We start from the raw sequence: 26,894 nt of genomic DNA on the forward strand, positions 1-26,894 counted from the left end.
TGGACCATTTTTGTTGGGGAATCCCCAATGTCAGTATTTTTTGGTCTCTTTTCCTGGGTTAGTCATATATATATATATATATATATATATATATATATATATACACACATACATATAGATGTATATATTTGTATATGTAGACATACTATATATATGTTTTTAAAATAGAGAGGACCAAAGAAGAAAACAAATAATGAATCATGATCTCCCTGGCAAGATAACCCCTAACCATATGCAAGTTAAAAGGCACTCATTCATTCATTCATTCATGCATCCAATAAATGTTTATTAAGGTCTTCTTGCACCAGACACCGGGTTAGGCACTGAGGGTATAGCAGTGAACAAATCAAAGTCTCTGTTCTCCTAGCGCTTCCATTCTAGTCTGGAAGACAGACACATGTGTGTCTAGAGTAGCGCTCTCCTACAGCCCCTTCTGCGATGATGGAAATGTTCGAGATCTGAGCAGTCCAATATGGTAGCCAACAGCTCTCGATCACTGGAGATGAGGTTCGTGTAACTACAGAATTGAATTTTAAATTTTAATTAAAATTGGAATTCAAATAGCCACCTGTGGCTAGTGGCTACCACCTTGGACAACACTAGAAAATTCCATCCTTACAGAGAAGTACAAGGGATTGGCAGCCTCATGGCTTTGGCTAGCTCACATTCCAAATGTGGGCTTACCCTACCGCTGAGGGCAAGCAACCTCACAGGAAGAGAAAGGAAATGCATCTCTTAAAAAGAAATAAAGAAACACAGCTTCTCCCAGCCAGTTCTGGAAGCCCATTCCATGAGAGAGGTTCAATTTCTCACTCACTTACGAGGGCCGAAAAGGAAACATCAAGTCCCCTTTCCCTAAAGGAAGCATTATTTTTCAGATCAATTCAACCATATATACACACACATCTTTATACATCCCTCACTGAAAGTACACACTGTTCGCTTGCATTTTCCGTGGAGGAAAGCCTCTTGGCATTTTTCCCTATTAATGAAATCTTACCTCTCAGCACCGGTGATTGGCACACAGAATGCTGGTCTCAAACCAGCCTGAATTCATTCATTCAACCCCTCTTTATTAAGCACATATTGTATGCCAGGTGCTGTTCTAGACCCTGTGGATACAGCAGTGAGCCCGGCAAACAACGTCTGCTCCTTCACGGAACTTAAATTCCAGTGGGGGGGGGCGGTGGGGAGATGAATGATAAAGCTAATAACTAAAGACATTTTATAGTTACAAGGAGGTAAGTGCTATGGACAAAAATACGGCAGGGTGAGAGAGTTTGGGAGACCCAGGAAGGAGGCTACAGGTTGCAGTATTAAACAGTGTACCAGGGAAGGTGCCTTTGGAGCAAACACTTGAAGGAGGTGAGGGGGCCAGCCAGGCAGCTCTCTGGGAGAAGGATATTATTCCAGCAGAGAGAATGGCCAGTGCAAAGGCCCTGAGGCAGGAGCAGACTGGAGCAATCCAGGAACTGCGCAAAGCCCAGGGTGGCTGGAGCAGACTTAGTGAGGGAGGCGTGCATGGGAGACAAGGCAGAGGGGTAGGGAGGGGTGTGGGGGTGTTTGCTGACAAAGAGCCAGGTGGGGAGTGAAGTGGGGAGACCGCGAAGCGCAGTGAACTGAGGACGGACGGGAGTCAAGGAGGGACGGGAGCTGACTCAAATGTCAAGATCCCTCTGGCAACAGGGTGGGGATTTTTATTTTTCCCAAAAAAAAGGCTGGCGGACATGGCTGAGTTTTACTAGAGGTTTAGGATCAATGCGGGGGGCGGGGGTGGTAGGGCATAAGGAGGTGGGGAAAGAGGCAGGCATTATATCTCAGAATAACTGAGCAAACGATTAAATTCAAAGCAGATTCTCAGCTCCCCTCTTCCTGAAAGCCCTGCTCACCTTCCCACCACAGGAAGTCTTGATTGTTGACTCTAAAATACTTCTCCATTCTTTCCTCCCACACCTCTCCCTTGTACATGTTCCCCTCCCAGGACCCCTGAAGACCCTCCTTCCATCTAGTCCCCAGCGCCTCCATCTCTCCTCTTTGGCCTGACTCAGGAAACTCCAAGTTCTTCCCACTTAAACACCTTAAACAATTCACCTTTCGCCCCCAAGGGCATTTTCCTAAACAAAGAGACACCTCGAGAGAAATTACAGTTTGCCTACAAGGCAGCAGTGCCCGCAGGTAGTGCGGTATTTTTCTTGCCTATGTACTGTGTATGTTTCCAGATGTCAGCTGGGCTCTCCCTGCCTGTTAGGATCTGTATAAGATGAATTCAAACCCCATTCTTCAACTACGGGGTGGCGAATGCCCTCCCCACGTTCCAGAGCTTTGAATTCCTTGCCCCACCCCAAGTTGTTGCTTCAGCTGGATTCTGGGGAATCCTCTCTCTGTCTCCCCCTTTGGGGTGCAAGGACTAAGTCTGTCCTTTTCCTTAATTTCTATGCAACCAACCATGCACACAAGGCATTTATATGCACTTATGTGAGTGTGTGGACGGGGCTTCACTCAAAGTTTGGGGACACAGAGGTATTTACATCAACAGATAGGCAAACAACTCAAGACTCCAGGTGATGTATTCACATCAGGAAGACCCTTCGCCTTCTCCTCACCAAGCATCCAGCCACATGCCTTGATGTCTCTTGTTTTCCCCAGACCTGAGCTGTCCGACTATTTAAATTTAAATTAGGGACTTCCCTGGAGGTCCAGTGGTTGAGACTCCATGCTTCCAATGCAGGGGGCACGGGTTCAATTTCTGGTGGGAGAACTAAGATCCCACATGCCTTGGTGTGGCAAAAATAATAATAATAATAATAATTTAATTAATTAAAATTAAATACAATTTAAAGTTACATCCCTTTGTCGTACTGATCACATTTCATGTGCTCCAGAGCCACGGGTGGCTGGTGGCTGCCATGTTGGGCTGCGCAGATGGAACATTTCCATCACCCCAGAATGTTCTTTTGGACAATGTTGGACTAGAAAGGACAGATACCTCCCTCTAAGAACTAGTCTGGTGTCTACAATTAAGATGACCAAAACTTCACCCCACAAAATAACTATGGAGCTATATTCTAGCTAGGATTCCAGGACTAGTGGGTTTTTTTGTTTTTTTTTCATTAATACGCCCTGGACATCTTCACAGGTCAGATCATGAGTATTTATCTTATGTCATAGGATAGTCACACAGTGTGGAATCCACAGAAGTGTGGATTCCTTTATCCATTCATTCATTTACTCCACAAATATTTACGACCACCTTGTATGTGTCAGGAACTGCTGGGTCACAGCCTAGAACGTGACAGTGTTGGATCGTGCCCTAGAGGGGCTTGCATTCTGGTAGGAGAGGCTGAGATTAATCAAGTCCTCACAGAGATAAATGTAAAGTGGCAACGGTTGGGAAGGAAGTGACATGTGGCGAGTGCCACAATGTATGCACCAGTGAGAACTACTAATTCTGTATCCGTGCTTATCTTCCCACCAAACTGTAGAAATTAGGGCCTAGAGAGAGAACCCAAGCAAATTAAGATGCATGTCTGAGCCTGCGCTTCCCCACTCTGAATAATGGAGATAATAGTTTCTACCTCATCGGAGTGTTGAGAGAATGGAGTTATTACAGTAGATAGAACAGTGCCTGGAACAACAGAAGTCATCATTAACACTATTATTATTTGTATGATTCTCCTTTCTGAGCTTCAGTCCTCCTCTTTAAAATGGAGGAGTATATGGGACCTTCTCTGGAAGGTTCCAGTAAGGATTGAACCAGTAGTTATTTCATTAACAGTCACAGCTAACACTTCTCTGGCCCTTCCTTTGCTCCGAGGGCTATCCGTGCAACAACGTTGGAAGGGAGGTATTGCCGCTGTCCCCATTTGACAGATGTGTAAACAGAGGCACAAAAAGGTGCAGTTCACCACTAGTTAGAATCTGGAGCAGTTGGAGGTTAGGAGGTAGAGGGATTCTGGGTTGCCCATTCGGGCATCTGCGTGGAACTGACCCTGCCCTTCATGCCCCTGCCGGCAGGAAGCTGGATGCCTTCATCTACGACGCGGCTGTGCTCAACTACATGGCCCGCAAAGATGAGGGCTGCAAGCTCGTCACCATCGGCTCGGGCAAGGTCTTTGCCACCACAGGCTACGGCATCGCCCTGCACAAGGGTTCCCGCTGGAAGCGGCCCATCGACCTGGCACTGCTGCAGTTCCTGGGGGATGGTGCGGCTTCACGCAGAGATGCCTACAGGGGATGGGGAAGGGAGGGGAGGCAAAGACCCCTGGGTACTGGGGAAGGAGGGGATGAGGACCTAGGCTCCTATATCAGAGAGGAGGGTCCTCAGAGGGTGCCCACGGAAGGTGACCTCCCACCTTCCTGTCCCCAGATGAGATCGAGATGCTGGAGCGGCTGTGGCTCTCTGGGATCTGCCACAATGACAAAATCGAGGTGATGAGCAGCAAGCTGGACATCGACAACATGGCGGGCGTCTTCTACATGCTCCTGGTGGCCATGGGCCTCTCCCTGCTGGTCTTCGCCTGGGAGCACCTGGTGTACTGGCGCCTGCGGCATTGCCTGGGGCCCACCCATCGCATGGATTTCCTGCTGGCCTTCTCCAGGGTATGGGGGAGAGAGGGAGGCGGTGGGAAAGAGATGGGAGGAAACAGGCTGGGACGCCTAGAAATGGAAGGGAGCTGAATCGAGGTGCTGGAGGGGACTGAGGGAAGGTAGGTGGTCCGCAGCATCCCGCGCTGACCGGGCTTATGCCGCGACCCCCGCAGGGCATGTACAGCTGCTGCAGCGCGGAGGCTGCCCCGCCGCCCGCCAAGCCCCCGCCGCCGCCGCAGCCGCTGCCCAGCCCGGTGTACCCGGCGGCGAGGCCCGCTCCCGGTCCCGCGCCCTTCATACCCCGCGAGCGCGCCACTGTGGACCGCTGGCGCCGCGCCAAAGGTGCAGGGCCGCCGGGGGGCGCGAGCTTGGCCGACGGCTTCCACCGCTACTACGGCCCCATCGAGCCGCAGGGCCTGGGCGTCGGCGAGGCGCGCGCCGCGACCCGGGGCGCAACTGGGCGCCCGCTATCTCCGCCGGCTACGCAGCCCCCGCAGAAGCCGCCGCCCTCCTACTTCGCCATCGTGCGCGACAAAGAGCCGGCCGAGACCCCCGCCGGCGCCTTCCCTGGCTTCCCGTCGCCGCCCGCGCCCCCGGCCGCCGCGGCCACAGCCGTCGGGCCGCCGCTCTGCCGCCTGGCCTTCGAGGACGAGAGCCCGCCGGCGCCCACGCGCTGGCCGCGCTCGGACCCCGAGAGCCAGCCCCTGTTGGGCCCCGGCGCGGGGGGCGCGGGCGGTGCGGGGGGCGCGGGCGGCGGAGCCCAGGCCGCGCCACCCCCGTGCCGCGCCGCGCCGCCCCCCTGTCCTTACCTTGACCTAGAGCCGTCGCCGTCGGACTCGGAGGACTCGGAGAGCCTGGGCGGCGCGTCGCTGGGCGGCCTGGAGCCCTGGTGGTTCGCCGACTTCCCCTACCCGTACGCCGAGCGCCTCGGGCCGCCGCCTGGCCGCTACTGGTCGGTCGACAAGCTCGGGGGCTGGCGCGCCGGCAGCTGGGACTACCTGCCCCCGCGCAGCGGCCCCGCCGCCTGGCACTGTCGCCATTGCGCTAGCCTGGAGCTGCTGCCACCGCCGCGCCATCTCAGCTGCTCACACGACGGCCTGGACGGCGGCTGGTGGGCGCCGCCGCCCCCGCCCTGGGCCGCGGGGCCCCCGCCCCGGCGCCGGGCCCGCTGCGGGTGCCCGCGGTCGCATCCTCACCGCCCGCGGGCCTCGCACCGCGCGCCCGCAGCTGCCGCGCCGCACCACCACCGGCACCGGCGCGCCGCAGGGGGCTGGGACCTCCCGCCGCCCGCGCCCACCTCGCGATCGCTCGAGGACCTCAGCTCGTGTCCCCGCGCCGCCTCCGCGCGCAGGCTTACCGGGCCCTCCCGCCACGCGCGCAGGTGCCCGCACGCCGCGCACTGGGGGCCGCCGCTGCCTGCCGCGCCCCACCGGAGACACCGGGGCGGGGACCTGAGTACCCGCCGGGGCTCGGCGCACTTTTCCAGCCTCGAGTCCGAGGTATGACGCGGCCTGGGGGGCCCCGCCGCCCCCTCGGTCAGCGCAGGCCACAGCCCGAGGGAGCACGCGGGGTGGACAGGACCCGCACGGGTTGGGAAGGAAGGAAATGGAACTGGCCGGACCCCGCCTGGAGCAGCGTCCTGCGCCCCTCGCTATGGGGGCACCTCGAGCCGGGGCGGATTTGGTCCCTCAAATCTCACCCAGCCTGGGAACAAGGGGATAGGGGTCTTGGAGCCCACTGGACTTTTTTTTAAACCCGACAAGGGCTTTTTAACGTCACCAGATGGGGCAGGAGGTGGTGGGGTCACGCCACGCCCGCGTCACTCCCCCACGCCTGGGGCCGTGGCCCCCACATCACTGTGCAGCTCCCCGGCCCCAGCCACGCCTCCGGGGAAGCCCGTTTTTAACCTTTCATCCATCGGGGCTCAAAACTGTGAGACGCGTTCGCCAAACTGTGACCCCAGACCTTGGCCCCCGCCACACAGAAACCCCTGACCCCAGACTGTGACTTCCGACCCCCAAAAATGGTCATCCGACCCCAGACTGTGACCCCTGACCCCAAACTGTGACCCGAGCCCCAGACCGTTCCCCGACCAGACTCTGTCCCTCGACGTCAAACCGTGACTCCCCCTCCTCCTTTTCCACCCGCGGTAGCTTTCCCCTCTTTCGACCTAGCACACGCCCCCAACGGAAGCCCCGCCTCCACTGCCCCAGCGTTGATCCCAACCTTCATCAGGCCAAAACTTCCCACCCTGTCGCACCTCACTACCATCCCCAGGTGCCACTAATCACATGCTCTCCAAAGCCAACCCTTATTTATGACCTTTCAGTGAAGACCCAGCAGACCCTCAAAAGCCTTCTCTTCCCAGATCTCCAGCCGGGTCTGGAGCTGGGTTGTGGAAGAGAGGGGTCTGGGAGTCCACACTCATCACCAACCTCCCTTCCCACTCTCCTGTCCCATATTGCAGTGTTTGGAATAAACCATGTTTTTATGCCTCCTCAAGCCCAATGTGAGCTCCGTGTCTGTCTCTTAGTCCCCCTCAAGCTTCTCTGGAGGAAATAAAAACAGAAGAGTCCCACAGAGGAAGAGGGGGCAGAAAGAGAATTCCGGCAAGAACAGAGACCCTGGAGGGATGTGGGAGGTAAAGACTCAAAGAGGCGGTGAGAAAAGACCCTAAGAAGAGAAGGGCTGAGAAGGGGTTGGGGTGGAAGGAGAAGTGGGACAGAGAACTCAAGAAAGATCTGGGATCAAAACTTTTTTAGGATCAAGTCTAGGGTCCCATTCCTATGGCAACAGGTAATGAGGCTTGCTAGGGTCTTAATATCCTGTTCATGCAAGCGAGGAGCGTGTCTATTATACCCCAGCCAATCCACATATCTTGAATTCCGTTAATCTCACCAATGAGAACCTATTTCTAACATTTCATTATGCCAATTAGCCAAACCTCTGATGCTGATGGGCAATAAAAAGAGCGGAAGCACTTGTAATAGCTGCCTCCAGAGGGTGGACTTTCTGATTAAGCTTGCTGACCAGAGCTGCAAGGTGAACGCCTGGGGAGGCAACTGACTGCCCCTAGAGGGTAGATTCAACCAGCTGATTTACACATATCATCCTGTCTACACTTAACCATTTTGAAGTAAATTAAAGCCTTCATAACAAGGAGGGGAGAAGAAACCGGCTTTATGGGTCCTCTGGAAGCAGAAACCTAGTCTCCTTGCCAGTAAAGGCTCTTATTTGCATACACGAATAATTAATTAAGTGGAAAGAAGGGGCTGGGAGTCAAAGGTGGAGGAGAGATTCGGGGCTTGGAGCTCCTCTAGTTGATGAGGAAAACAGGCCTCCTGCAGAACTACAACTCCCAGGAGGCCTTGCCGCTGCTCTGCGGCAGAGCGCCCCAAAGTCATGGGGAGGGTATAGTTTCCCCGGATCTGCAGGCCTAGCTATCCAGGCCAGGACGCAGTTACCTTAGCTCTCCTTCACCCCTCTCCCCATTGTCCTCTCTAATTGGTGAACGAGGAGGTTTCCAAGGTAACCGCGCAGTAGGGAGGAGCCTCACAAGAAGGGAAGAGAGACTCGGAAGTGACGCTCTTACCTCGCGCCGGCGGCGGGAGGCTCCAAAGATGGCTGCGCGCAAGGGTCGGCGGCTCACGTGTGAAACAGGGGAGCCTATGGACGCCGAGTCCCACGACGCAGGGTCCAAAGGCCCGGCCCAGGTCTACCTACCCGGCCGGGGACCCCCGCTGCGCGAAGGCGAGGAGCTGGTCATGGACGAGGAGGCCTACGTGCTGTACCACCGAGCACAGACTGGTAGGCCTGGGCACCTGGAATCCTGGGTCCTGAGGAAGGAGGGGACTGGAATCCTGGGTCCTGAGGGGGCAGTTGGTCCTGAGCCTTTAACTTAAGAGGCACTCTGAAAGAGAAGATTGGGGTGTAAGAGGGTTGACATCACACTCAAGAGGACTGAGATCCCTCTGTCCCAACCTAATTTTTCAACTTCTCCTTCCATCCCCAGGCGCCCCCTGTCTCAGCTTCGACATAGTCCGGGATCAGCTGGGAGACAACCGGACCGAGCTTCCTCTTACACTTTATCTGTGTGCTGGGACCCAGGCCGAGAGCGCCCAAAGCAACAGGTGAGTAAGAACTGACGCTTTCCCAGGACCAGGGACCTGAGCCTCCAGCTCCCTCTTCCTCAGGACCTAGAAGTCGGGGTTTCCAGCCTCCTCCCACCCTCCTTACTAAGGATCCTGGCACCCGGTGCCGCATTCATGCCACACTTCCCCCAGATTGATGATGCTTCGGATGCACAATCTGCATGGGACAAAGCCGCCGCCATCCGAGAGCAGTGACGAGGAGGAGGAGGAGGACGATGAAGAGCGGAAGCCTCAGTTGGAGCTGGCGATGGTGCCCCATTATGGCGGCATCAACAGAGTTCGGGTAAATACAGCACCAGCAGCCTGCCCTGCGTTCTCTGGAGCACACCCCCGTGCACCCACGCCCTTCAGCTCTTAGAAAATCACCTGGCACATAGTGTTTTTGTTTTTGTTTTTTTGCGGTACGCGGGCCTCTCACTGTTGTGGTCTCTCCCGTTGCGGAGCACAGGCTCCGGATGCGCAGGCTCAGCGGCCATGGCTCACGGGCCCAGCCACTCCACGGCATGTGGGATCCTCCCGGAACGGGGCACGAACCCGTGTCCCCTGCATCGGCAGGCAGACTCTCGACCACTGCGCCACCAGGGAAGCCCTGGCACATAGTTTTATATATTATAGTAATTGTCATTATGTGCTAGATGTTATAAGGTGTTTTTTCTTTCAGCAAACATCATTTGTACTAAATTTATTATTTATTTACTTATTTATTTGGCTGTGTTGGGTCTTAGTTGCGGCATACGGGATCCTTCATTGTGGCGCGAGGGCCTCTCTCTAGTTGTGGCGTGGGCTGTAGAGCACGCGGGCTCAGTAGTTGCAGCAGGCAGGCTCTCCAGTTGAGGCGCGTGGGCTCTGTAGAGCAAGCGCGGGGGCTTAGTTGCCCTGCGGCACGGGGATCTTAGTTCCCCGACCAGGGATCGAACCTGTGTCCCCTGCATTGGAAGGCGGATTCTTAATAGAGGGGTATTTTTTAATGTTCTTTTCTCTTCTATAAAACAGTGAGAGTCACAAAGCTTACGTGATGGGGCCGGTGTGAGGATAAACTGAAATGACATAAAGCGTTATTTCAATAACTGAAAGTTATTCAGGTGTCTAGAAACAGCACTGGGCTATAACTTGAGATATATGTTTTCTGTTATTGCTCAGGGACTCTTGTGGGCTTGGGGGTTACTTTTGTGCTTCAGAGTTACAACCCCTTCTAATCAGGTTGATGTGAGAATTAAATGAGATGCTGTGTGTATAGTACTTGGAGCAGTGCTTGGCTCATAGTTCTTGAGAAGTATTTCCATTAAAGTATTACCGTGTCTCGGGTACTGTTTTAGACCGTGGGGAGTTAACAGGGTGCAAAAGGCCTCTGGCTCCTTGAAACTTACATACCAGTGGGAAAGGGAACAAGAAGAAACTAAGCATATGTGTGTATGTCCAAAGATGCTAAGTGTTGTGGAGAAAAATGAAACAAGGTAAGGGAGTTAGGGTCTTCTGGAGTGGGGTTGCCTCTTTAAATAGTGTGGTCAAGGAAGCATTCACTGATAAGGTGCCATTTGAACAGAGACCCGCAGGAAATGAGGGAGTGAGGCAAGGATATCTGTGGGAAGAGGTTTGCGGGCAAGGAAATAAGTGCAAAGGCCCTGGGGCGTACTGAGGAGTTTTGAGGGAAGCTGGGGAGAACAGTGCTGAATGGATGAGGGGGAGAGTGACAGGGTTTGGCAGGTGGGCACAGAGGAGACATTGTTTAGGGCCTTGTAGGCCAGTGTAAGGACTTGGCTTTTACTTGGGGAGAAATTGGGAACCGTTGGAGGGTTTAGAGTGAAGGATGGCAGGGATCTGACTTGTGTTTTAAAGGGATCCCTCTTACTGCTGTATTGAGAATAGACTGCAGGGAGGCAAGGGCAGAAGGACAGTCCTGTGAGGAGGCCAGTACAGGAATGCAGGGAAGGGTGACTTCGGTAGTAACACGAGTGACAGCAGCAGAGGTACTGAGAAAGGATTGGAAGTGTGGCATTTTGGGTAGAGCCAGCATAGGTGGTGGGTGTGAGGAAGGAGAGACAAGTGGGGAATGAGTCCTGCCGTTTGGGGCCCAAGGTGGGACCTCCAGGGAGGAGTAGGTGGCAGTGGGCGTTTAGGAACTTGGCTTTGGCCTTGTGATGTCTAAACAGTCAGTTCGATGTGAGCCTGGAGTTGAGGAGAGAGGTCAGGGCTAGGGGCTACTGGAAACCTTGAGGCTGAACAGGATCTCCTAGTGAGCAAAGGTAAACAGGCAGAGAGATCCGGAGACAGGCCTGTGAGCAGCCTACATTTAGACAGTTACAGAGACCAGGAGCCTGAACACACTTCTGGGGGCTAGTGGAATAACAGCCTCGATTCCTGGGAGTCCGGAAGGAGTTTTGTCCTCCCCGCACCATCATCTCTACCGCAGGGTGGGGAGTTGTCCCGGGTACCAAACTGCTCTTGCAGGCCCTGATTCCATTCCCGCAAAGGTTTCTGGGAGTTGTAGTCCCATCCCTGGGTGGGGGGCGGGTCTGAGGAGCTGCAGTTCTGGTTCTGGGGGATGTTAGGGGCTGTGCTTGCCACCTGGAGCCTCCTGTCCCTCTCACCTCCGCTCCCCTTCTCCCTCCCCTCCAGGTGTCGTGGCTGGGTGAGGAGCCAGTGGCTGGGGTGTGGTCAGAGAAGGGCCAGGTGGAGGTGTTTGCACTGCGGCGGCTTCTGCAGGTGGTGGATGACCACCAGGCCCTAGCGACCTTCCTCCGGGATGAGCAGGCCCGCGTGAAGCCCATCTTCGCCTTCTCTGGCCACATGGGCGAGGGCTTTGCACTCGACTGGTCCCCTCGTGTGCCTGGTGAGTCCCTGGGGTGTGCAGTTAGCCCTGAGGGCTGGGTAGGAGCAGGGTCTGCAGCAGGGGTGGGTGCTAAGGTGGGAGTGAGCTGTGGCCAGGCGGGACAGGGTCGTGTCCTGACTCCCCTTCGCAGGGCGCCTGCTGACCGGTGACTGTCAGAAGAACATCCACCTCTGGACGCCTGCGGACGGCGGTTCTTGGCATGTGGACCAGCGGCCATTTGTGGGCCACACACGCTCCGTGGAGGACCTGCAGTGGTCTCCAACCGAGGACACGGTGAGGGAGGGCTGGGGGTCTGGACTCCTGGCGTGGGGAGGGGGGGCAGGTCCTAATGAGGGGATCACTAAAAGAGAGGGTAGCCCACCACTGGACCCCGGTCTCCAGAGTGGGGCGGGGGTGCACCAGGTTGCCTCCGACTCTGCCTTGTCCAGGTATTTGCCTCTTGCTCAGCTGATGCCTCCGTCCGCATCTGGGACATCCGGGCAGCCCCCAGCAAGGCCTGCATGCTCACCACCGCCACCGCCCACGATGGGGATGTCAACGTCATCAGCTGGAGCCGCCGGGAGCCCTTCCTGCTCAGCGGCGGGGATGACGGAGCCCTCAAGGTCTGGGACCTGCGGCAGTTCAAGGTACTGTCCCAGCTGGACACCTGGGGCGGGAGAAGCTCCTGCTACCGGAGGCCACTAGGATTTGTGGGTTTTCCCTCCTGAGATGGTTTATACACCAGAACTGGGAAGGCCCTCTGAATTGGGGTCCAGATGAGGAAACAGGGTCAGCGAGAGGAAGGCTTGGGGCTGCTGTGGGGTCGCTCCGTCTACCATCTGGAGATCTGACACGAGGGAAGGGGCTGGGTGGCGGAGACTACGGTTCTCATCTGCCCGCAGGGAGCCATGCGCCGGCCGTGCTGCCTAGGGACTCAAGGGCTTCAGAAGACGGTCATTTTTCTTTCCGTGGATTTTATAGCTGAGAGCAGAGCCCAGCTCACTCATTTTGGGAGGGGGAACTGAGGGCCAGAAGGGACAGGAGCAGGTAGGATGTGACCACCCAGCTAAGCGTTGACTCTGCAGAGCTGAGAGGGTCTCCAGGCAGGAGAAGTTGCAGCTCCTGGCCTCCCTCTGGACAACCTGGCCTCCCTCTGGACAAAGCCGTGACTTCATACACCTCTGGGCCTTCCGGGATTGTCTTTTTACTCACCCCAGTGTAATGAGTTCTACAGAATCAGCCCTGGGGAAGTTTCTAGAAATGGATTCCAGCCCCCCAGGCAGGTGCATGGCCAGGTCACAGGGCCAAAGTGGATTGGCCACTGGAACATTGGAACCACTTCTGCAAATGAGAGAGACACCAATCCCCACCAGCACCTTCGCTTTAGTAAAAGTGTCGTTCTTTGCCTCAGCTCTCTCTGGAGCCTGGGAGTCATGCCGCTGCCCCCTTTAAGGCCTTCTAGAACCAGCAGGCAGAGAGCACTTGCAGAACCACGCCTTCCTTTTATAGGGAAGGAAACTGAGGCAGGCCCAGGGAGGAGCAAGGGTTGGGGTTTTGTGGCCTGGAGCTGGGAGGGGCTTCTTTGCAGGTGAAACCAAACTCCCAGCAGCCCCTGGGACATCACAGCTTTATTACCAGCTGTACTTCGCGCTCTGTCCCTTTCAGAGAACCTGGGTTTGTGGGGGGCACGAGGGGTGGAGCCCTGGTTGAACCCTAAGGCTGGAGAGGGGTGGGAGTCTCTGCCTGGGTCACCCCAGGCATCAGGCTGAGGGGCTCAGAGGCCCTGACTCCCATCTTCCCATAGTCTGGCTCCCCGGTGGCCACCTTTAAGCAGCATGTGGCCCCCGTGACCTCCGTCGAGTGGCACCCCCAGGACAGTGGGGTCTTTGCGGCCTCGGGTGCAGACGACCAGATCACACAGTGGGACCTGGCGGTGGAGCGGGACCCCGAGGCCGGCGACGCGGAGACTGACCCTGCGCTGGCAGACCTTCCCCAGCAGCTGTTGTTCGTGCACCAGGGCGAGACGGCTCTGAAGGAGCTTCACTGGCACCCGCAGTGCCCTGGGCTCCTGGTCAGCACCGCCCTGTCAGGCTTCGCCGTCTTGCGCACCATCAGTGTCTGAGGCCAGCCGGGCCGCGTCTGTCTGGCCCTCCACCTGGGGACTGAAGTTGAAGTTCACTCCCCTGGAAGGGACTCGTTCAGATCCGTTGGCCAGCGCTTCTCGAGCAGGACTTAGTTTGGCCCATCGGCTGCCGTGATGGATTCTGTTTGACTTACTGTTCTTTGAAAGGACTCGGTTTGGTCCGGTGCCCGCCTTGCCAAAGGATATGGTTTGGTCCGTGGCTCTAAAACTAGGGCTTGGTTTGCTCCCACGATTCCTCCAACCAAAGGACTGGGTTTGACCCATGGCCCTATAAGACCAGTGGGTTTGACTCTGGTGACCCCTCTTGCCCCAAACCTTGGTTTAGCCCAGTGACTCCCTCCCCCCGACCTGTCAGAAGACTCCATTGGCTTTTTCCCTGACGGGCCTGGCGTGGCCTGTGTTGCTGTGGACACTTAGTCAGCTGCAGCACTTGGCGTGACCCTTTGACCTCTCTGCCACTGGCCTCCCCCAGGGAACTCAGGTGCTTTACAGTGGCTGAACCAAATTCAAGGAGTGGGTTCCTCCAGCAGAATTTGGCCCTTGTCTTCCTGCCAACTGGGTTTGGCCACGACTTCCCAGGGAGAGGCCACGTGGGGCCTTCTCCCCTCCTCCCAAAGGCAGGCACCGTGCAGGGGGGAAGAGTTGGGGGCTCCTGAGGGGCAATAAAGGACCAGAATGAGGCCTGGAGTGTGTGAGACTCGTCCTTCTGCCCGCTGCCTCATGAGGAGGAGGGAGGACCTGGCCCCCGGCTGTCCCTAGGCCACTGGGTCCGACCCCCAGCCCATTGGGTGCTATCCGGTCCTGCCTTCCCGATGTCTTATTCCGTCTGGAACTCACTCTAGGTCTCTGGGGGGGATCTCAGGTGTGCCTCCCAACTTTTTAAGGCTGCACCTCAGGCGGAACCGGGGAGCCCCCCGTGTCTCTTGTCTTTCCACCACTGCCCTCATGATCGCTTTCTCACCATCTCTTTGTTCCCTCATCTGTGTCCCCATCTTCCCGCATCTCCTGGCCCCCAAGCTCTGTCTCCATGCCCCCTCCTGCTGTGTCTTTCCTCTGCCACCGCCTCCTCTCCAGCCTGCTTGGGCCGAGGCCCAGCCGCCCTGCCTGGCCGTCCTCCCTGGCTCCCCCTCTGCGGCTCGGAGCTGGCCCCACCCCCTGCCCCCCCTCGGGCCAGGCCTCTGATCCTCCTGTGGACACAGAGGTCGGCACCCGGCACAAGGCCCCTGGGGCCGAGGACAGGCCGCAGCACCTCAGCACCCACAGAGGCCTCGCGTCGGCCCGAACAGAAGAGCCCCCGGCAGAGGGCATGGGGGTGGGCTGCCCCATCAGGTATGTGTCTCCGCACAGAGCCCCAGGGCCGGGGCCCTGGCTCGGAGAGCTGTCCCCGCCCCCACCTTCCTTGCTCGGGGGTCTACCCCGGCACCTGCAGCCCGTCCTCACCGTTCCCCGCTCAGTGACACATTCCAGCCCCAGAGCGATCTCCCCCGCCCAGCTTCACTCCGCCCAGCTTCACTCCCCCCAGCTCTGAGCCCACCTCCGTTTTCTGCCTGTTTTCACTGTCTCCCCCGTCCCCCCCATCCTGCGTCTCATCTAGTCCCATCTCTGTCCCCCATCTGGCTCTGTCACCACAGCTCCTGTGTCTCCACTTCTCTTTGCTCGGTTGCTCCTAGGCTGCCTGCCTCTTTTCTGTCCCCCTCTCTCTCCGGGCCTCTGTCCCCTCTGGGTTCCTGTGACCCCCTGGGGGGGGTCTCTGTCCTTCCCTCCATCTCAGGGCTGCCCCTCCACACTCGCCCTCCCTGCCCATCTCTGAGCCTCTGTACCCTCGTCTGTCTTCAGTCTCCACACCACATCCCCTCCTGTCCATCTCTGCCCTCCAACCTGCTGCCCAGACCCCACTAGTGAGCAGGGGGTGGGGGGCTTGTGAGGGGACAGCCAGGGTCTCAGGGAGCGTGTGAAAGTGTTCTGGGCGGAGGGGGGTGGCACCTGGGGCGGGGCTTCTCAGCCCCAGATTAGACAGTGACTTTGACGTGAAGTTGATGCACCTTAAGCCCCGTGTCGCCTTTATATGGAAACATTAAGCTGCTCTCCCAGGTCGGGGCGGTGGGGGGGAGGATTTCAGGCTCTGGGTCCTCTTCTCTGGGGTCCTGCCGTTGCTGGTGGGAGGTGTGTGTGCCCTGAGGCCGAGTCCCACGTGCTGCCTGTGAACTGGGCCGCGTTGGATGCAGACAGGACCCCCCCGGAGGTGAAGGCCCCTCCTGTCTGCTTTATGAAATGGACAAGATCATATCTGCCTCACGGGGCTGAGGGTGGCACAGAAGGATTTAGGAAAGCAGAGTCCTGGGTTGGAAAGGCTCAGGACCAAAGCAGCAGCCCACCCCTGGCACTTCGTGCGTCTGGCCAGGTCTCTGAGCCCACTCCCCAGCCTGTGAACCGGAGTGATGATCCTGACCTCCCAGAATCCTGAGCAGCCAAGGTGAGCGGCGGGGTCTGGTGGAGTGCAGTGGGTGGGCTGCAGATACCTGGTGAGCTTGGCAAGGCCTGGGACAGCGGTGCTCAGGAAATAGGAGCGTGCGATCAGGTAGTCTGTGGTCCGGTCTGTCACTCAGGCTTTGGCACCAAGAAGGCTGGATGGGAGTTCAGGGTTTGCTGTTCCTTGGCTGAGGGACCTGGCACAAGGGATGGACCTCAGCGCCTCAGTTTGCTTTACTGTGAGAAGCAAAGTCCCTGCATCCAAGGGTTGTGGTCAGGGATGGGTGACTGCGTGTGAGGAGGCCCCGCCGGTCCCCGCGGCCCCTCCCCCATCACGTCATCAGGTGGCCCCTGAGAGGAGACTAGTGCATAGTGGGGGCTTCCAGGCAGGAGAGGGCCGCAAATGTCGAGGTCAGAGCCTGGATTCTGACCTCAGACCTGCCCCCTTCAGCGACGAGCCTCGGTTTCCCGTTTCTGGACGAACAATCTCTAATGCCCAGAATAGTTGAGGCTGAAAAAAAGAGAGTTGGGGCACATCATGGGCGTTGAACACAGCCAGGCGCGGTCCACTCTGACGTGAGCCTCAGCTTTGCCTCTGCAGTATGGGCCTAAGAAAATCCCACGTGGCGGAGCTGTCTGGGTGGTCAAGGACAGCAAGTGCAGAGCTCTGGGCAGGGGAGTGGGTACCTGTCGATGTTGAACTTGACATCAACTAACAACTCGCTTTCCTTGGAGTGAGTGCCCCCAGCCCTGCTAAGAAGCCCATGAGGATCCCCAGAGCCTGGCACAGGGGGCTTATAGTACCTAGGTGCTTGGTAGGTATCGATGGAACTGATCTGCAAAACATTTAACCTCTAGCCCAGACAGGTCCCGGAAGTCCCTCCACCACAGGGCCAGATGTTAACCCTGCAGCTGCTGGAGGGCAGTGAGGTCTGCAGGCCCATGCCTGGCCCCTCCCATCTTCCTCTCCCTCCTCCTAGTTCAGCTGCTAAGCTTCCCTCCATTTCTCAGATGAGGCGACTGAGGCTCAGAAAGGGATGTGACTTGCCACCAGTCATATAGCTAGTAAGTGCGCGAGCTGGGATTCAACCTACAACTGCCTGATTCAAAAGCCCAAGTTCTTTCTTCTGGATTTCTCTTCCTTTCAAGGTTTTTTGTTTTTTTTTTTAAATCCCCATTCCACAGATGAGCAAACTGAGGCTCCAGAAAATGAAGCCAGTGGTCCCAAGGCACACAGTGGGTCAGCAACTGAGTCAAGTTTGGGCCTTGGGTCTATATGACTGAAAGACCGTTCCTGACCTTGATGAAATCCAATTTCCCCATTTTACAGCTGAGGAAACAGGTTTAGAAAGGTTTCCCCACGATTTGAGAGTCAGGGCCAAGCCTGGGTTTTACTGTATGTTTTTGTTTTTTTGTAACAGCTTCATTGAAATATAACCCACATACCATACAATTCACACATTAAAGTGTACAATTCAGTGTTTTTTTTGTATATTCAGAGTTGTGCAACCATCACCACAATCAATTTTAGAACATTTTCATCACCCCATTAAGAAACCCCATTCCCCTGGCTATCGCTCCCCCCGTCCCCCCATCTCCCCAGTCCTGGGCACCACCAGTCTTATTTCTCAGTTTACAGATTTGCCCATTTTGGATATTTCATATAAATGGTATTACACAATATATGGTCTTTAGTGATTGGCTTCTTTCACTTCTCATGGTGTTTTCAAGGTTCATCCATGTTGTAGCATCTATCGTGCCATTTTAAAAAAAATTACTGGGTAGTATTCCACTGTGCGGATAGACCACATTTTATTCATTCATTCATCAACTGATGGATGTTTGGGTGTTTCCATCTTTTGGCTATTGTGAATAATACCGCTATGAATATCTGTGAACAGTGTTTGTGTGGACACTTTGTTGTGTTTTGGTTTTTATTCTTAATTTTTGGCTGCACTGCACGGCATGCGGGATCCTAGTTCCCCGACCAGGGATCGAACTTGAGCCCCCTGCAGTGGAAGCACAGTCCCAACCACTGGACCACCAGGGAAGTCCCCTGGACACTTATTTTTAATTCTCTTGGGTAGATACTTAGGCGTGGAATTGGTAACTCTATGTTTAACCATTTAAGGAACTGCCAGACTATTTTCCACACCAGCTGTGTAATTTTACATACCACCAGTAGCATAGGAAGGTGCCAATTTCTCCACATCTTTGTTAATGCTTTTCTGGTTTTGTTTTTTCTAATTTTTATAGCCATCCTAAGTGGGTATGAAGTGGTATCTCACTGTGGTTTTGATTTGCGTTTCCCTGATGGCATAATGTTGTCAATTATCTTTTCCTATACTTATTGACTATTTGTACAGTTGACCCTTGAAAAACATGCAGGTTAGGGGTGCTGACCCTCTGCACAGTAGAAAATATGAGTATAACTTTAGAGTTGGTCCTCTGTATCCATGGTTCTGAATCCAAGGATTCAACAAACTGCAGACCATGTAGTACTATTGTAGTATTTATTGAAAAAAATCTGTGTATAAGTGGACCCTTGCAGTTCAAACCCATGTTGTTCAAGGGTCAACTGTATATCTTTTTGGAAAAATGCCTATTCAGATCCTTTGCCCATTTTAAAATTGGGCTGTCTTTTTCTTATTGAGTTATAAGGGCTCTTTATATGTTTTGGATACAAATTTCTTAGATACCATTTGCAACTATTTTTTCCCATTAGTGGGTTGTCTTTTCACTTTCATCTTAGTGTCCTTGGAAGCACAAGAGTTTTTAATTTTGATGAAGTTCAAGTTATCTTTTTTTTTCCCTTCTGTTGCTTGTGCCTTCTGAGCTTTTGAGCTATAGGTGACCTCAGAGCCCGGGCTCATCTCTCCAAGCTGGAGTCACAGCAGCAGTTACCACTTAGTCTTTTTTTTTTGCGGTACGCGGGCCTCTCACTGCTGTGGCCTCTCCCGTTGCAGAGCACAGGCCCCGGACGCACAGGCTCAGCGGCCGTGGCCCACGGGCCCAGCCGCTCCGCGGCATGTGGTATCCTCCCGGACCGGGGCACGAACCCGCGTCCCCTGCATCGGCCATCGGACTCCCAACCACTGCGCCACCAGGAAAGCCCTTTTTTTTTTTAATTTTAAAAATTTTTATTGCAGTATAGTTGATTTACAATATTGTGTTAGTTTCAGATGTACAGCCGTGATTCAGTTATATATGTATAGTTTTTCAGATTCTTTTCCATTGTAGGTTTTATAAGATATTGAATATAGTTCCCTGTGCTATATAGTAGGTTGTTTATCTCTTTTATATATAGTAGTGTGTATCTGTTAATCCCAAACTCCTATTTTATCCACCACCCCCACCCACCCCTTTCCCCTTTGGTAACCATAAGTTTGTTTTCTTTGTGACCTCTTAGTCTTTATTTTATGAGCATGGACTCCAGAGCTGGACTGCTAGCACTCAAATCCCAGCTTATTTCTGTACCTCTGTTTCCTCATCTGTAAAATGGGGGTGTTAACGTCTACATTGTTGAGGTTCAAATATCTAAATTTATGGAAAGTGCTCACAACAGTGTCTGGTGCTGTATAAATGTCCGCTCTAGTTACTGTAGTGCTTGCTGTAACACAGTACTGCTGCTATGGCTATAGTTGTGTTCCTGTTGTTGCTACACAACCATCTCCTATAGTATTACCATCAGTGTTTTTGTTTGTTTGCTTTGGCCGCGCTGTGCGGCCTGCGGGATCTTAGTTCCTCGACCAGGGATGGAACCTGCGCCCTTGGCAGTGAAGGCGCACGGTCCTAACCACTGGACTGCCAGGGAATTCCCCCACCAGTGTTGATGCTGTACTGTTCTGATTTTCCACCCATTTGCCAGATGAGGCCACTAAGGCCCAGGGAGCATGATGGCCAATGAGCTCCCCCATTTCCGGCAGCCCTGACGTGGCTGCCCGTTTCTTGTCCCCGCAGGTTCGGGGCGCCCGCCCCCCGCTAGGCCAAGTGGAGGGGGTGTCCCCGCCCAATGGGCCTGGCCAGGGCCCTGCGCCGCCTGAGCGGCGCCCTGGAGTCGGCGAACAATCGGGCGGGAGATGAGGAGCAGGCCGGGCCCGAGTTGTGCCGCAACGGGTGGGCGCCAGCGCAGTCGCAAGTGGGGCGGCGCCGCGGGCGCTTCGTCAAGAAGGACGGGCACTGCAACGTGCGCTTCGTGAACCTGGGCGGCCAGGGCGCGCGCTACCTGAGCGACCTGTTCACCACGTGCGTGGACGTGCGCTGGCGCTGGATGTGCCTGCTCTTCTCCTGCTCCTTCCTCGCCTCCTGGCTGCTCTTCGGCCTGGCCTTCTGGCTCATCGCCTCCCTGCACGGCGACCTGGCTGCCCCACCGCCAACCGCCCCCTGCTTCTCGCAGGTGGCTAGCTTCTTGGCCGCCTTCCTCTTCGCGCTGGAGACGCAGACGTCCATTGGCTACGGCGTGCGCAGCGTCACCGAGGAGTGTCCGGCCGCCGTGGCCGCTGTGGTGCTGCAGTGCATCGCCGGTTGCGTGCTGGACGCCTTTGTCGTGGGCGCCGTCATGGCCAAGATGGCCAAGCCCAAGAAGCGCAACGAGACGCTGATCTTCAGCGAGAACGCCGTCGTGGCGCTGCGCGACCGCCGCCTCTGCCTCATGTGGCGCGTCGGCAACCTGCGCCGCAGCCACCTCGTCGAGGCCCACGTGCGGGCCCAGCTGCTGCAGGTGCGAGACAGTCCCGGCGGGAGACCACGCCCCCTGGTGGGCGGGCCGTTTCACGAGTTCGGGGGGGGGTAGGTGTCCTGGGGGATGGTGGGAGTTGTAGGTCTAAGGGACAGGTGTGCGTGGAGCCTGGAGGGGATCTGGACTACAATTCCCAGCAGCCTCCTGGGGGCAGGGCCGCTTCCGCCCCACCTTGTGGGCTGAGGATGGCTCCCCGAGATGTTGTAGATGTAAACCCAAGGGAAAGGTCTCTGATCATTTCTTCCTGGAGGCCTAGACTTCAGACAGATTTTGAGACTTATGGAGCTCCCTGTGGATTGAGGATGGGCCCTCTATCGAATTGTGGGAAATCCAGACCTGCGAGGTCCACGCCTGGACGGTAAAGGCTCTGAACTACAATTCCCAGAAGCTCTGGGGGCAGGGAAATTGCCCACCTGGGGTGGTCTGAGGAGGCGTTGTAGTTTTGTGGGTGGTGTAAACCACGGCTCAGGTTTACGATTCTCAGCAGATATTGTGGTACAGAGAGAGACCTGTGACTGAGGCCAGACCCCTATGGGCTTGTGGGAGATGTAGGCCCGAGGACGGGGTGCAACTCAACTCACACCTGCAGAATCAGGGAACACAATTCTCCATGGCCTCTGGGCATCATTTGTGAGAGACTTCATTCCCCACCTCAGGGGCCCAGACTCTCCCACCAGCCTCCTGCTCAGAGAAGTACAGGGCAGTGTTTGGGAAACTCTTGAATTTTAGCATCTCACCAAACAAACAAAAAAACCCAAAACAAACAAAAAACTACAATTCCCATTGGTCCCTGGGGCAGCGACTCCTTCCAGCGCCCTGATGAAGGTGCCTTAGAATTGTGTTTCTAAAATTGTGGTCAAACTGCCCAAGCAAATTCTGGGGCAGCAGCTGCCCTTGCCTTGCAAGTAAAGACACTTAAGAACTCTGGTCTGGGGCTGGACTGGGGTGAGAGGGAGGACGGGGTTGTGGTGGGAACTACAACTCCCAGCGGCCTCTGGGGGCTCTCGGAGACAGTGGCAAGAGAATGAGTCCCCAGCCCCCCCACCTCTGTCTCCTGCTTGACTGAAACACCAGGATTCACGACCAGGAGGGACACTGTCTCTCCCAGAAGTCTTTGGGGTGCTGACATGGCCTGGGAAGTGGGTATGGAACCAATGGGTAGATGGGGTGAAACTGCCACCACCTGGCCTGGGCTTAGGCCCCCACCCCACACAAATACACAGACACACAAGGGGATGGAGGCAGTTGGTTTGCGGGTGTGGGTAGATAGCCCAGAGGCCAGCCTGAGGCAGTGGTGAAACATAGGCTGTTGGACCTAGATTGCCATCCTGGTTTATCTTTCTCTGGCCATATATTGAAAGCCATTTTTCTATCCCTCTCCTCCTTCTCCAATTGCTGGTTGGATGTCATTCTTATCTGTTGTCTCTTTAACTCCGTTTCTGTCTTGCTGATTTCTGTGGGTCTATGTGAATGTCATTCTGTCCCTCTCTTTTTCTCTCCCCTGTCTTTCTCGGATTTCTTTCCTCAATCCCTGTCTGAGTCTCTGGGCCTCCGTCCTCTCCTCCCTGGACCTCCATCTCCCTCTCTCTGGGTCCTTCTCTCTTTCTGGCTTACCATCCCCCTCTCTCTGGGTCCATGTTCTCCCCACACCCCAACACCTACTGGTCTCTGCCCTCCTCTTTCTCTGCATCTGTCTCCCCTCCTCTCGCTGTCTCTGTCTCCATTTATCTCTCTGCTCCCTAATGTCTGTCTTTGGCCACTCGCCTTTTGCTACAGCCTCGCGTGACCCCGGAGGGTGAGTACATACCGCTGGACCACCAGGATGTGGACGTGGGCTTTGATGGTGGCACCGATCGCATCTTCCTTGTGTCTCCCATCACCATCGTGCATGAGATCGACTCTGCCAGTCCTCTGTATGAACTAGGGCGCGCCGAGCTGGCCCGGGCTGACTTTGAGCTGGTGGTCATTCTCGAGGGCATGGTCGAGGCCACAGCTATGACCACACAGTGTCGCTCTTCCTACCTCCCTGGTGAGCTGCTCTGGGGACATCGTTTTGAGCCGGTCCTCTTCCAGCGTGGCTCCCAGTACGAGGTTGACTATCGCCACTTCCATCGCACTTACGAGGTCCCAGGGACACCCGTCTGCAGCGCCAAGGAGCTGGACGAACGGGCAGAGCGTGCTTCCCACAGCCCCAGGTCTGGCTTCCCCGGCTCTCTGGCAGCCTTTTGCTATGAGAATGAACTTGCTCTGAGTTGCTGCCACGAGGAAGAGGAGGAAGAGGAGGAAGAGGAGAGGGATGCGGCAGAGGCAGAAGACAGGGCTGCCAGCCCCCGAGTACTCACACCAACCCTGGCGCTGACCTTGCCCCCATGATACAAGCTGGTACCCCCCTATTTGTACCCCTTTCCCAGAGGTAGCAAGATGGAGAGATTGGGCCCTCTCCTGGGATGAGGGCAGGTGTTTCCTAAGACCAACAGGCCTGCTGGGTAAATTATTAGCTGGTGATGTTCTGCCACATCTAGTGGACCTACCAATGAACATACTGGACCTTAATTCCTCTGAATTCTGTGCTCCCTCCTGAGACCCCTTTGTCAGCCCAATTCCTGAGTCTCCCCAGAGATAAGGGATCCAGAATTCTAGACCACCGAAGAGGCAAGGACTGGTATTTCTAGATTCCTCTAGGTGGCTGGTTTGGTTTGTCAAGCAGGATCATGAAATGATCGTACAGCCCACCTCCAGGGGAAGAAGTCATCTGTTCTCAAGCAGCAGCAGAGATGAAGAATTTGTTGGTCTGAATTGACCTAAGATTCAAGGCACTGTTTCTTCTCGACTCAGCCAACCACATAGCAAGTCATTTTTTCTAGACGACCTAAGGAGGGAAAGTTATGGAATGCCCCAAGAATTCAAGACTATATTGATTGACCAATGACAAGGAATGTTGACTGCAAGTCAGGAAAAGACTTTGCGGTTGCAGAAAACCCCAGTGTTGAGATTCTGTGAATACAGATTGACCACAGAGGCAAGCACTGGGGATTCTAGAACAGCTGTGACCAGAGATTGGACTACTCCAGAAACTAAAGAGTTATGTTTCTAGAATGCACAAAACAATTGGAGAGTCTGTGGGTCTAGAAGGACTAAAGTGACAGATTGGGAGTTCTTGATAGGCGATAACTCCAGACCACTGGCTCTACAGCATCGAACCGAGGGGGAGAATCAACGCTCTACATGATCCACAGGCTTTGTGTCTTTTTTAAGTGCCATTCTAGAATGTCCAAAGGAATCAAGATTCTGTGGCTCTAGATTGATCACAGAGTCAGGGAAGGATTGGCAATTCTGATGTCTGAGGTGTGCTGGTTGCAGTTTGCCCAGTGGAGTGGAGACTCTCAATGAGGATAGATGACTGCTTTGTGGTTCTGTAATGCCAAAAGGAATCAAGGCTCCAGGGATCCAGAGTTGTCCGTTATCAAAACCCGGAAGTTCTAATCAGCTCCTAGAACTTGGCAGTTTGAGGAGGTGGACTCGGGACTTGACGGGCAGCATTGCTGGGCTGACCTAGAAGGTGAGGGCTCGGGTGAGACCCTGTGGGTGACAGGGCTAGTTATTGGGCAAGGGAAGGGAGAGGCCCAAGGCTGGTGAGTCTGCAGTGCTCTGGAATCTTCCACCTAGTGATGTGTGTCTATTTCTTAAAGATGTTATACATATGTGTATTATATATATATAATATAAATAAAGATATCTATCTATTTTTTCCTGTGTTCCTACAGTAGGGTTAGAAATTGAGCTTGAGTTAGTGGAATGGAGTGCTTTACAAGGATCCAGGAAGCTTTGCTCTAGACCCCAGCTCTGCCTCAACTAACTGTGTGACTTTGAGCAAATCACGCCCTTCTCCTCACCTCAGTTTCCCCATCTGTAAAAACGAGGTATTGGAACTTGAAGTTCTCCAAGGGCCTTTCCCCGAGGATGATTCCTCACTTCACTGAGCGTTGGATGGGGGTGAGGGTCCTAGAGATACCCCAGCTCTCCCTGGTGCTGGAATGCCTGGTCTTCTGGGGGCAACAGGGATGGGAGATGCTCTCAGAGGCCAGGTCTGAACCTGGATGTCTGAATGACAGGGCAGGCAAGGGGGAGGGAGGGTTGTGGCTCAGGGCCAGAATCACCTCCTCTCTGGTCCAGCTTGGGGGCAGGGGAAGGAGGAGGCACCTCTGAATGTCAGGGGAATGTATGTGTTTAGGGGGAGACTTGTCCCCCAGATTAGATCATTGGGAGCCCTGTGATAGAATGGTGTGTCTGGGAGTGTGCTTCTGGGGTACATACAGGTCCTTGGATCTGGCCCCTGCCCATGCTGCCATCTACCTAAGTGCCCAGCAGGCTAGAAGCCAGCCGCAGAAGGAGCCAGTGCCAGGGAGGACACGTTCCCACCCCTGTGTCCCAGGATAGAGGGCAGGCACTGTCATTACCCATCAGCCTGCCCCAGTGCTGCATCAACCCAGGTCCCCCCTTCTGGTTTCCCCACCTCCCTTTATCCTGCAGAATCCCCACATAATAACCGGATGGGATTAATTAGCTGGCTGCTACCCCAGCTCAGGGTGGCTGGGGTAGGTATCGGGGGCAAAGGAAACCCAAGCATGAAGAAGGGTGTTAAGTTGGGGGTGAAGGGACAGGAAAAGGGTTCTGTTTGGAAGGAGAGAGAGTGGGGTCAGGGCTGGTGCAACCTGGGTTCCTGCTAGGGAGCGCAGAGCTTGAGCCACTCGTAAAGGTCACTGAGGGGATTAGGAGGCTCTGTGGCTAATCTGTCAGCTTAACCAGGTCCTGGCCCGGAATGTGTCCCCACCTGCCTAGCTCAGGGAAGGCGAGTGAGGACCAGGCCCAGACACCACCTCAGACCTGATAAGGGACCTGCCCGTTTCGGGGGTGCCCAATATCTCCTTCCGAGCCAGACCCCTGCACGTGCTTTGCCTGCAAGGAATGGGAATGAAAGGTGGGGGAGGGGAAAGTCCTCAAATGCGAGAGAACTTGGAGAGGAGGGAGGATTTTAAGAAGAGCAAGAGTATGAGAGGAGGGGGAAGCGAGTCACAGAAGACAGAAAGGACTCTGAGAAGAGGGAAGGAATCAGAGGTGGGAGGATGCTGAGGAAAGGGGAATTGTAGCGGAGAAGGATGCTAAAATAAGGGGAGGACTTTTGGGGAGAGAGAGAGGAGACTGAGAGGCAGCCTGAGGCAGGAAGGCGGAGCCTGTGCTTTCACTGTATTTGGCCTTCCTCTGTTGTCCCGTTCTCCACAACTGAGACTAAAAAGCGCAGCATTTGGAAGAAAAAAATAAGTCTTTTGTTTCACCACTCCTTGACTCTGAAGAGGCTGAGGTGGATGGGGAGGTCAAGGGAGAGGGTAAGAAATGGGTCTGGAGATCGGAGGGGCCAGTACCCGGAGGTAGGAAGCCAAAAGAAAGCTGAGCCAAAGCTACTCCCGGTTGCGTGGCAACCGCTGCAGTCAAAAGCCAGCTGGGCCGGCTAGGAGGTGTGGCTCACGGAAATAACCGAGGGTCGTGGCCCCGCCCCCTGGCAACAAGCCCAACAAAGGACCGCCCCCTAGCAACGTATTGCTAGAGGCGGGGCTCGGTTGACCTGGTATCCTAGGGCCCAGAGCCCTTGCGCAGGCGTAGTTCTCTCTGCTTCTGCTTAGTCCCACCTCCACGCAACTCCTTTCCGAGGCTTCTCATTGGTGAGCAAGCCAGCCAAGAGCCTTCTTTAGTTTCGGAGGCGGGGCCCGGCCCCTGCTCGCACTTCGATTGGCCCCACAGACCGTCTACCTCCGGCCGGACATTGCTACGTCTACTCCTTGCGCGTCTATTGGCCCTGGAGGGCGAGTCTTCGGTATCGGAGGCGGAGCAGACGAGAGGGCCCGCCGTGGATTTGGCGGTGTCAAAACGAGGGGCGGTCCCTACTGGCGGGGCGGTTGGGAGGCGAAGGGAGAGTCTTTTCAGCGCTGAGGACTGGCGCTG

The 26,894-nt window shown here is 55.2% G+C and overlaps 3 protein-coding genes across 3 annotated transcripts in view; all 3 read left to right on the forward strand.

Annotated features, from left to right (window-relative positions):
- GRIN2D (glutamate ionotropic receptor NMDA type subunit 2D) overlaps positions 1-7,089 on the forward strand; it is a 33,620-nt gene extending 26,531 nt beyond the window's left edge. Inside the window, exons 11-13 of the mRNA XM_029245695.1 lie at positions 4,015-4,202; positions 4,367-4,599; positions 4,761-7,089. Coding sequence (XP_029101528.1) covers positions 4,015-4,202; positions 4,367-4,599; positions 4,761-6,092 — 1,753 coding nt within the window. The 3' untranslated portion in view covers positions 6,093-7,089. The remainder of the gene's footprint in view (positions 1-4,014; positions 4,203-4,366; positions 4,600-4,760) is intronic.
- Positions 7,090-8,194: 1,105 nt separating this feature from the next.
- Positions 8,195-14,367, forward strand: GRWD1 (glutamate rich WD repeat containing 1). The gene is made up of 7 exons (XM_029245706.1): positions 8,195-8,394; positions 8,600-8,717; positions 8,871-9,021; positions 11,355-11,568; positions 11,699-11,841; positions 11,997-12,194; positions 13,352-14,367. Exons 1-7 carry the CDS (start codon positions 8,208-8,210, stop codon positions 13,667-13,669), a joined length of 1,329 nt encoding a protein of 442 aa, XP_029101539.1. The 5' UTR covers positions 8,195-8,207; the 3' UTR covers positions 13,670-14,367.
- A 5,804-nt stretch (positions 14,368-20,171) lies between these two features.
- KCNJ14 (potassium voltage-gated channel subfamily J member 14) lies at positions 20,172-23,270 on the forward strand. Its single transcript, XM_029245718.1, has 2 exons — positions 20,172-20,879; positions 22,674-23,270. The coding sequence occupies exons 1-2, from the start codon at positions 20,172-20,174 to the stop codon at positions 23,268-23,270; spliced, it is 1,305 nt and encodes a 434-aa protein (XP_029101551.1).
- The last annotated feature ends 3,624 nt before the right edge of the window (positions 23,271-26,894 follow it).

Source organism: Monodon monoceros, unplaced genomic scaffold (genome assembly GCF_005190385.1).
Source record: "Monodon monoceros isolate NGI ecotype Baffin Bay Population unplaced genomic scaffold, NGI_Narwhal_1 Super_Scaffold_10, whole genome shotgun sequence".
Classification (NCBI taxonomy): Eukaryota; Metazoa; Chordata; class Mammalia; order Artiodactyla; family Monodontidae; genus Monodon; species Monodon monoceros.

What these genes read in the sequence shown, in the direction of transcription:
- KCNJ14 (XM_029245718.1), top strand. Translation starts at nt 20,172, where the DNA reads ATGGGCCTGGCCAGGGCCCTGCGCCGCCTGAGCGGCGCCCTGGAGTCG. An exon ending in TGCGGGCCCAGCTGCTGCAG is followed by an intron (nt 20,880 to 22,673) that starts GTGCGAGACAGT and finishes CTTTTGCTACAG; the next exon opens with CCTCGCGTGACCCCGGAGGG.
- GRWD1 (XM_029245706.1), top strand. Translation starts at nt 8,208, where the DNA reads ATGGCTGCGCGCAAGGGTCGGCGGCTCACGTGTGAAACAGGGGAGCCT. An exon ending in GCGGCATCAACAGAGTTCGG is followed by an intron (nt 9,022 to 11,354) that starts GTAAATACAGCA and finishes CCTCCCCTCCAG; the next exon opens with GTGTCGTGGCTGGGTGAGGA. An exon ending in GGTCTCCAACCGAGGACACG is followed by an intron (nt 11,842 to 11,996) that starts GTGAGGGAGGGC and finishes TGCCTTGTCCAG; the next exon opens with GTATTTGCCTCTTGCTCAGC.